The following is a 10,675-nucleotide window of genomic DNA, read 5'->3' as shown; positions in this document are numbered from 1 at the left end:
TGTGCGTGTGGTGGTCTATTTTGAGTGTCGTTAACCGTACCGTGATTCCGAAAAGTTAATCGATCGTTAAAACGCAACTCACCGGGTTTAATTCATTAAATACATAATAAATTAATTAAGTTTTTATTAAAAGTGATAATTATGAAGAATATTTATTTGATCAAAAATCAGTCATTTTGCAGTCTTTCGAGACCTCGGTTGCAGTTTTCATATTCGTATCGTATTCTCAGTATTTCAATACACGAAATAAGTTTTTCGGCTAATATAATCATATATTAATTACGTAAGTTCATCATAAGCTCAAGTATGCATTTAAATCAATTAAATACACAAATCGAAAGTAATCACCGTTAAAAACTTAACGGACAGTTAACAAAGATTAACGGAAAAAACTAGGGTATTACATTACCTCCCCGTTAATGAAATTTCGTCCAGAAATTTAGTTCACGTCCGCTGAAGTTGTCTCTTCAGGAAACAGTTGCGGATACTTTTGCTTCATCTAATCTTCACGCTCCCACGTGAATTCCGGTCCTCTACGTGCGTTCCAACGAACTTTCACAATCAGTATGTTGCTCTGCATTAGGCGTTTGACCTCACGGTCCATGATCTCAATATGTTCTTTTACGAAATGCAGTTTAGGGTCCACTTGTATCTCGTCCAAAGGAATTATCAAATCCTCGTCTGACAAGCACTTCTTCAAGTTTGACACGTGAAACGTATCGTGAATCTCGCTAAGATCTTGGGATAAACTCATCTACATGCTAAGGGTCCAATTCGTTTAGTAATCTCAAATGGTCCAACATACCTTAGACTTAACTTGTCACGTTTCTCAAAACGCACTACACGTTTCCAAGGTGATACTTTCAGCATGACTTTGTTACCAACTTGAAATTCTAGAGGTCATCTTCGATTATCAGCATAGCTCTTTTGTCGGCTTCGAGTAGTTTTCAACCTCTCTTGAATTTGTACAATCTTTTCATTAGTCTCGTGAATAATCTTGGGTCCTATCAATTGACTATCCCCTAATTCACTCCAGCATATCGGTGATCTACACTTTCTCCCGTATAGCATCTCAAAAGATGCGACCTTAACACTCGCGTGATAGCTATTGTTATATGGGAATTCTACCAATGGTAAGTGCCTATCCCATCCGTTCTCAAAATCAATAACACATGCTCTCAACATGTCTTCTAAAATTTGGATGGTTCTTTCACTTTGGCCATCTATTTGCGGATGATACGCTGTGCTCATAACAGGTCGAGTTCCCATTGCCTTTTGCAATATTTGCCAGAATCTAGATGTAAATCTGCTGTCTCTGTCGGAAATAATGAATACCGGCACACCATGTCGGGAAACCACTTCTTTTAGGTAAGGTTAAGGCTACTCAAGGGTCATATACTTTTTTTTGTTCCGATGTAGGCCATATACCCAACAAAATACTATTATAGGCCGTAAACTTTAAAAAAAATGTGTTAATGTAAACCAACTTAACTTGTTGAACTGATAAATAAATTTGTTCGTTTGACTTTTTTTCCGAAAGTTTAACTTCGAAATTCGGATTCATTTCTTCGATTTAAGAGCTGTGAATTTACAGATAGTTTCACGAAGAGATTTCGATCACATCCGTATTTTTACATTTTGCTATAACCTCTCAAATTGATCCGGTGCTCAAATCGGACACGGTTTTCGGTGAAGGATGAACTCGAGATCAAACTCTATGAATTTGTTGTTGATTATCAGTTCTAATGATGTGCGAAAGTTCATTTGATGTTATGCTTTACTAAAATGAAGTCAATTTATTAAGAGAATCATCCTTGATCGATTTTGTAGATTGAGCTACAAAAAAGTGTACTTTTTTTGTTCCAATGTAAGCTATATACCCCAAAAAATACTAATGTAGGTCACATACTTTCAAAAAGTTTATCGATGTAAACAAAAGGTGACCTATTTAGCTGGTAACATGTTACCTTTTGTTTACATCGATACACTTTTTGAAAGTATGTGGCCTACATTAGTATTTTTTGGGTATATGGCCTACATCGGAACAAAAAAAAGTATATAATCCTTGAGTAGCCTTAACCCTTTAGGTAAACCTATGCCAACTTCTCTATCTTATCTATTTCTTTAATCGGTAGAAAATGAACTGATTTTGTGAGACGATCAACAATAACCCAAATAGTATCGTAACCTCCCACAGTCATGGGTAACTTAGTAATGAAGTCCATAGTTATACATTCCCATTTTCACTGGGGGAATCTCCGGCTGTGTCAGCAGTCCTGACGGTCTCTGATATTCTGCCTTGACCTTAGCACACGTCAAGCATTTACCAACATAGGTAGCAATATCGGCTTTCACATTAGTCCACTAATACAGTGCCTTAAGATCTTGATACATCTTGTCGGATCCAGGGTGAATAGAATATCTCGACCTGTGTGCCTCATCTAGCACTAGTTCCCTTAATCCACCAAATTTTGACACCCAAATCCTATCAACAAAGTAATGAGTTCCATCATCTTTAATGGCAAACTGTTTATCTAGACCCTTAAGTGATTCGGTAGTAAGATTCTCTTGTGTCAACGCCTCAAGTTGTGCATCGCGTATCTGAGAAGTAAGGTTCGTTCGAACAGTCATATTCAGCGCTCTAACTCAGAGAGGTTTAGCCTTCTCTTTCCCACTCAAGGCATCTGCAACAACATTATCCTTTCCAGGATGATAGCGAATCTCACAGTCGTAGTCGTTTAGCAGTTCTACCCAACGTCTATGCCTCATGTTGAGCTGTTTCTGATCGAAGATATGTTGTAAGCTCTTATGATCGGTGAAAATCGTAAATTTAGTACCATACAAGTAGTGTCTCCACAACTTCAGTGCAAAGACCACAGCACCAAGTTCTAAATCATGTGTCGTATAGTTCTGTTCATGTATCTTCAACTGTCATGACCCATAGGTAATCACTTTCTTTCGTTGCATCAACACGCAACCAAAACCTTGTCGTGAAGCATCACAGTAAATCACAAAATCTTCATTCCCTTCAGGTAAAGACAAAATTAGAGCAGCCGTTAATTTCTATTTTAACAACTGAAATACAGACTCATGTTGCTCAGTCTACTCATACTTTTTACCCTTCTAAGTTAACGTTGTCAACAGTCGAGCAATAGTGGAAAATCCCTCAATGAATCTCCTATAATAACCGGCGAGACCTAAGAATTGCCGAATATGTGTTGGCGACTTAGGAGTCTCCCATTTCTTGACCGTTTCTATCTTCGCAGGATCAACCTGAATACCATTAATACCAAAGATATGACCCAAAAATTGAACTTCTTGTAGCCAGAAGTCACACTTCAAAAATTTCGTATACAACTGCTCTTTCCTGAGCATTTCAAGTATCAAACGGAGATGTTGTTCATGTTTGCGTACTTCGAATACACCAAAATATCATCAATGAACACAACCACAAACTTATCTGGTTATGGCTTACACACACTGTTCTTGAGATCCATGAACACTGCTGGTGCGTTCGTTAATCCAAACGGCAATACTGTAAATTTATGATGTCCGTAGCGTGTTCTAAACGCTGTCTTCAGTATATTTGTCTCTTTTACTCTTATCTGATGGTAACCTGACCTCAGATCAATCTTAGAGTAACATCCTGATCCTTGTAACTGATCAAACAAATCATCGATCCTTGGTAACGGATATCTATTCTTGATAGTCAGCTTATTCAGTTTCCTGTAATCAATACCAAGTCTCATAGATCCATCCTTCTTCTTTACAAAGAGCACAGGTTCTCCCCATGGTGAAGAACTAGGTCGAATGAATCCCTTATTTAAAAGCTCTTGTTACTTACTAGACAGCTCTTGCAATTCTGAAGGTGCAAGTCTATACGGTGCGCGCGCTACAGGTGCTGCTCCAGGCATCAAGTCAGTCTAAAATTCCATATCTCTATGCGGTGAAAGTCCTAGTAACTCTTCCAGAAAAACATCGGGAAAGTCTCTAACAATCGGTACATCTTCGAGTTTCTTGACTTCAGGTTCAGTTTTGCTCACGTGAACCAACACATCAAGACAACCCTTTCTTATGTATTTTTGTGCCTTCAAACAATTAATAAAATGCAGCGGTGTATTACTTCTCTCTCCATACACCATTAAAGCCTCACCTTTGGCAACAGGAATGCGAAATGCTTTCTGGTAACAGACGATGTCGGCTCTATTCTCGGATAACCTGTCCATTCCAACCACAAGGTCAAAACTTCCCAACTTAATCGGTATCACGTCTATTCTAAAGGATTTCCCAGCTAAGTTCAAAGGACAACCACGATAGATCTTATCAGCTATCACTAAATTACCATTCCATAATTCTATAGAGTACAGGTTTTTTATCGATGATACAGGATTCTTAAGATTATGGCAAAAATCTCTAGACACAAAGCTCCTATCAACACCAGAATCAAAAAGTACATAAGCATGTTGATTGTCGAGTAAAAATGTACCCGTGACTAGCTTCGGATCATCATGTGCTTTACTGGATTTGATGTTAAACGCTCGTCCTTTCGAAGGCTCAGCAGTATTCCCAGCATTCGAGCAGTCCTTCCTATAGTGACCAACCTTACCATAACCAAAACAAGTTTTTGTACCCATCTTGTAGTCCTTTGCTAAGTGCCCAGTTCTCTTACACTTATCATAAGTCGATCCATTACAAGCTCCAGTATGATGCCTATTACACTTAGTACACAGTGAGGATTTCCCTTGATACCCTGATCTAGTACTCGGACAAGACATAGTACCCTTATTAGTCTCTTGCTTCTTGTGAAACTGCTGATTAGAGTTCTTATCATGACCATTATTCCACTTACGTTTACCGTCTCCAGAACGGTTCTCATGAGTCGCAACAACTACCTTACTATCACTTGCAGCCTGATCAAGTAACAAATTTTCCATATCGATGGTTTCTTGCACAGTTCTCGGTTTGAAAGTAGTCACACCAGTCCTAATCGTTCCAGTCAAACCTTGGACATATTGCTCCACCTTGCGCCACTCAGTCGGGACTAACTCTGAACATATCAACGCTAATTCAAAGAACCTCTTGTTATAACTAACAAGATCATTACCCACCAGCTTCAACTCACGAAGTTCTCGCTCCAATCTCAAAATCTCATTTCGAGGGCAGTACTCCTCGATCATACGCTGCCTGAAATCTTCCCACGGAGTGGCAAAAGCCTGATCATGTCCTACTAACGTAGCATAACTGTTCCACCAAGTTAATGCACTGTCTGACAACGTACATGACGCAAACTTCACCTTGTCAACTTCTCTAGTCTCACTGATTTGAAACACTTACTCTAACTTTTCAAACCAACGAGTCAAACCAACCGGTCCTTTCGTTCTGTGAAAAGCATGCGGCTTACAGTTGGTAAACATCTTATAAGTACATCCACCCTGATTATTGATGTTGGTACCATTAGTATTATTACTACCATTCCCTTAAGTGTTACGAGCCATCGCTGCTCGCTTTGCAGCCATACCCTCAGAAACTAGTCTTCGGGTCATCACAGGTGTAGATTCCTTCGGAGGCATTATCTTTCTAGACAAAAATAATACACTGGATCAGTTCAATGAATGCAACGGCTTAAAAATATACTAGCAACGAGAAGTGATACATAGCAAGTAGTAGTAAATCGTAGAGATTTAGTAGTGATAGTAGTGGATAGTAGTGAATAGTGTTAACTAGTCATAGTAGTAAACACTAGCATAAGTATATATGATAACAGTTTAAGCAGTAGATTATCATGCGGCATAACATCGTGTAAATATAATACCACACAACACATAACATGTCATTAAGTAAAACATTCATCATGCTAAAATAATCCAATAATCATGTAATAAGATAGTCAATAATCATCCACGAGTACATAGGTAAAATATCCGGAAAAACCACACCGGTAAGTTTGTAATAAAGTAGATAAGTAATAAAATATCCCAACATAGTGGAAATAAGTGTGATAACATAAAATGGCTCTACTTGGGGACTCGTGCCTGATCAAGTAGATGACTAATGGCATCCTCCAATATCCTAATCCTGGCGTTCATACTCCTTAAAGTGACCTCTTCAATAACTGCGGTAGCAGGAGTACTAGGCGAAGCACTAGTAGACGGACGACTAGAGTCGTGAAGAGAAACCCCAGGAGCAACTGGATTGCTATTCAGCTCAAACAACCTTCTACGAGGTTTATCCCTTCTCCACCCACCTACCACCTCACGAGGGATAGGAAGGGGTTCGGGTGAGCAGGGCCTTTTCCCAAAGTGCTAGGCTGCACTAGGGTAGGCGGTTCGGGTTCCGACTCTTCCTCGAGATCTTCTTCTTCAGGATCCTCTTCGGGTTCTTCCTCAGGATCATCTTTAGCAGCATCAGTACCTGCCTCAGATGGCCCAGTCTCCTCTGTATGCACGGACTCAACCTCAACCTCAGAGTCAGACACCTGGTTCTTAGGTGACTCAACAGTATCATCAGCCTCGGACTCGGAGTCACTAATAATGATGGGATGAGAAGCAGACATCTAAGCTCGTAGAAAACAAGTCAAGTTAGTACACACATAATATAAACAAGTATATGTAATAGTGTAGTAAATCACAACAGTTCTAAGTACGGGTCGTAGTCTAGACTTGCTTATGTGTCCTAATGACTCACACAGAAACTCTAACGCAAAACCTAGTTCCCTACTACCATTAGCTAAGATACCAAATGTAACACCCCGTCAGAACACACTAACAGAGTATTAACTCCTGGTCCCACAGTTCACGGTCACACCCTCTATATGAGACATTTTCCGAAAAGTAATCGCATTTATTTCAAAAGACTCCAATCCAGTGAAGCACATTGTCATCAAAGTATGTGGAAGCTAATACCTTTAAGAACCTGAGATAAAACATGAAAACAATCAACAACAATGTTGAGTGAAATCTACAGGTTTAAGTAAATCAGTTTAAGTAGACCACGAGATTTAATTCAAAACAATAAAAGTAATACAATAGTTATGAGCACTTGAATATAAAGCTTTAACCCGCGGATAGCTTAAATACGCTACACGTCTTCCTTTAACCCATATTGCAAATGCTGATCACGCATTCGGTAACAAAGTTATAAGCACCCTAGTTCTTTGAGGGAGGTTTGTCAAACCTACGGTTCCGTCCTTATAAACTCGAGCCTTACAAATTAATTAATATATTCAAGCTAGAGGCTTTTGGATCAAACTCATAGTGTATGTTCATTTTTTTACTCGTGTCTAATGCGTAAAACAATTTAAAAATCAACATGTTATCTCATCCCAAAATAAAAGTGTATGAGACTGTAGACTCACCTTGAGTGCATTTGACAAATTCACAAGCAACAGTAGTCGAATTACAACGACCAAGTATGCAACCTAAATGTACCATTTATAGTTACATAAGTTTTGTTTTAAAAGACAGACTCGTAGTTCAGTTGCCCTATTGTTCAGACCGACGTAATCGAATAGTAAAAGTCAACACAGAAGTCAACTAGTCAAGCAAGTCAACAAATAGTTAAACTTGCTCAAAGTGGTCAATCTAGGTCAAATACATCAGTAGGTCATGCCAATGTTATCATAAAGTCAAACCAATGTCAACTTATAAGTTTCGCACGTTCGTTTGGTCAATTAACGATTACTAATTTAGCTTATCATACGTTTTAACAGCAGTCAAGCAATCAGACAAGCATAATTCACAAATGACACATCGAGCAATTAAGAAAAACTCCAGATCATAAGTCCATGTTATAAGATTTCTAAATAGACTAAGAACACTATCATACGGTTCCTAGAACTCGCATAGCATGCAGCACAATCAAGTTCAGTTTCTGTTTGCGCATCAGTTTTGTAAAAATTGTCATTTAATTTAGAAAATAGCAATTAACGAACGGAAAATTAGAGATGAATCTAAACACTCCAAGTTATCTTTTGTAAAATAATCAAAGAATTTTATATATCCAATTTGTAGAGTTTTGACCAACTTTTTGAACATTCGGATCTAGATAGAATTCAGACATTCGGTTTTGGCACGCATTTACCACATAGCAAACAAAGCATTCTGTGATGACCCGAAAATTTCCGATCAAATTTAAACTTTAATCTTTATATGTTTCCGACACGATAAGCAAAATGTGTAATATTGAGTCTCGAAAGTTTTGAAATCTATATTCATGTAATCAATTACCCTTTGACTATGCTCAACGATTCACGAACATTTATGTGTATACTGATATGTATATATAATATATACTTATTAATTGAAAACATTAACAAAGTATTAGATATAAAATACTTTACATAAATGTACTTGTTTCAATATGTTTATCGATGGAATTAAAAGATAATATCATATGATTAAATTATCAGATACATTGAATTATGATTATGAATCTCTGTTATGAGGTCCACGTTGATTTGAGAAATTATTTCTTTTTAACAGTATTCGGAATATTTGGTAATGTGATTTACAAGTAAGAACAAAAGTTTCATTAACGAGAATTAGACAAAAGTTAGAGGAGATTCCTGCTTAACTTTCAATGCATGCTTTACAACGATTGTCTCGTGTCTTTTGGTAAGATAATGATTAGTTTTCATAATATTGAAAATGTTTTACGATATAGATAAAACCTTTTTAAAGGATGATTTGGAATATAATTAATTTTGGAAAACCAAATTTATAAGTACTCGATTTAGTTTCAAGCGTACAAAAACGTTTTCAGTTTAAAAAGAACTTTATTATTAAAACGTATATAACTTTGATAAATATCTAGAACCACTTTTGACAACTCATTACTTAACCAGTATGATAAAGATAACGATATTTATATTTTATTTTATTAAATATATATAACGATTTAAATTAATACGCGTATTATACGTACATAGTTTTATACTTTTACTATACTATAACTTTACCTTTACCTTTACTTTACTTTTACTTTACTTTAACTTTAATAATTCATACGTTAATAATTCACTTTAATAATTCATACTTTAATAATTCACTTTAATAATTTACTTTAATAATTCATATTTTAATAATTCACTTTAATAATTCATACTTTAATAATTCACTTTAATAATTCATACTTTAATAATTCACTTTAATAATTCATACTTTAATAATTCACTTTAATAATTCAAAAATCTATTATAAATAGAATTCAATAGGTTTCATTATTTCATAGAAACTTGAAAATATATTTCTCTAAACTCTCTCAATCGAATTACATATATATTTACTTAGTATTATTTCAAGATATTATTAGAATACATAAAATACTACGACGGAGTTATATTCAGACGATTTCAAAATAAGTTTTCAAACGGGATAGAGCTAAAGAAATTATGGGTTATAGCTATGGAGGTTATGGGTATTGTTCGAGGGTATTGCTCGTCAGGTCAACCTAACGTTTATCATTTTTGTTGCGTCTACGTACTTTCCTGCAATATTGAATCACAATATTGATACGTTCGTGAATCCGAGACAAACCCTGCACTTGTTCAGTGCCGTCATATACATAATTGCTACGAAATACAGTACTGTGAGTTTCATTACTCCCTTTTTATATATATTTTTGGGCTGAGAATACATGCGCTATTTTATAAATGTTTTACGAAATAGGCACAAGTACGAAAACTAATTCTATGTGGGTTTAAACCAGAAATATACCCTTAGCTTGGTAACATTAAACTACTTGTCTATGTACGGTAGGCGCGAATCCTAAAGATAGATCTATCGGGCCTGACAAACCCCATCCTGACTATGGGATGCTTTAGTACTTCGAGGTTATTTTAAACACACCTGATCTGGCGTACTTCAGAGGGTAAAACATGAACGTTAAGGCTTGTTACCGGGTGCCTACAACTTATAGAATACTTTTATACACTTGCGAGTGTACGGATATTTATGGAAACTGAAATCTTGTGGTCTATTATTATTACGGAAATGATTGATTATGATAAACTAATGAACTCACCAACCTTTTGGTTGACACTTTAAAGCATATTATTCTCAGGTATTAAAGAAATCTTCCGCTGTGCATTAGCTCATTTTAAGGATATTACTTGGAGTCATTCATGACATACTTTGAAAGACGTTGCATTCGAGTCGTTGAGTTCAACAAGATTAATATTAAGTCAGTTATAGTTGGATGTAATATGAAATGGCATGCACGCTGTCAATTTTTGATGTAAAGAAAGTTTGTCTTTTAAAAACGAATGCAATGTTTGTAAAACGTATCATATAGAGGTCAAATACCTCGCGATGTAATCAACTATTGTGAATCGTTTATAATGTATATGAACGGGTCCTTTCAGTTGGTATCAGAGCCAGGTTCTTAGCGAACCAGGTCTTGCATTAGTGTGTCTAACAGATAGTCGTTAAGATGCATTAGTGAGTCTGGACTTCGACCGTGTCTGCATGTCAAAAGTTTTGCTTATCATTTTTAGTCGGAAATCATCTACTTATCATCCTTAGGAAATTACCTGCTTATCATTCTTAAGTCTAGACGCGTTTTCCTGCATTTATTGCAAAATAGTTTATAGACAAATTTACACCTTAGCATATCTGCTAATTAATATCTTAGCGTATCTGTTACTGTGAACTTTGACTGACATCTTTCAAAGATTCCT

The 10,675-nt window shown here is 36.4% G+C and overlaps 1 protein-coding gene across 1 annotated transcript; it reads right to left on the bottom strand.

Annotated features, from left to right (window-relative positions):
- Positions 1-3,923: 3,923 nt before the first annotated feature.
- On the bottom strand, positions 3,924-5,570 carry LOC139870706 (uncharacterized). Its single transcript, XM_071858489.1, has 2 exons — positions 5,489-5,570; positions 3,924-5,266 (listed from the first exon to the last, which is right to left on the bottom strand). Exons 1-2 carry the CDS (start codon positions 5,568-5,570, stop codon positions 3,924-3,926), a joined length of 1,425 nt encoding a protein of 474 aa, XP_071714590.1.
- Between the last annotated feature and the right edge of the window lie 5,105 nt (positions 5,571-10,675).

The sequence above is a fragment of the Rutidosis leptorrhynchoides genome, chromosome 10 (genome assembly GCF_046630445.1).
Source record: "Rutidosis leptorrhynchoides isolate AG116_Rl617_1_P2 chromosome 10, CSIRO_AGI_Rlap_v1, whole genome shotgun sequence".
NCBI lineage: Eukaryota > Viridiplantae > Streptophyta > Magnoliopsida > Asterales > Asteraceae > Rutidosis > Rutidosis leptorrhynchoides.
The sequence above is the reverse complement of the archived record's forward strand: the minus strand, read 5'-3'. Positions and strand labels throughout refer to the sequence as shown.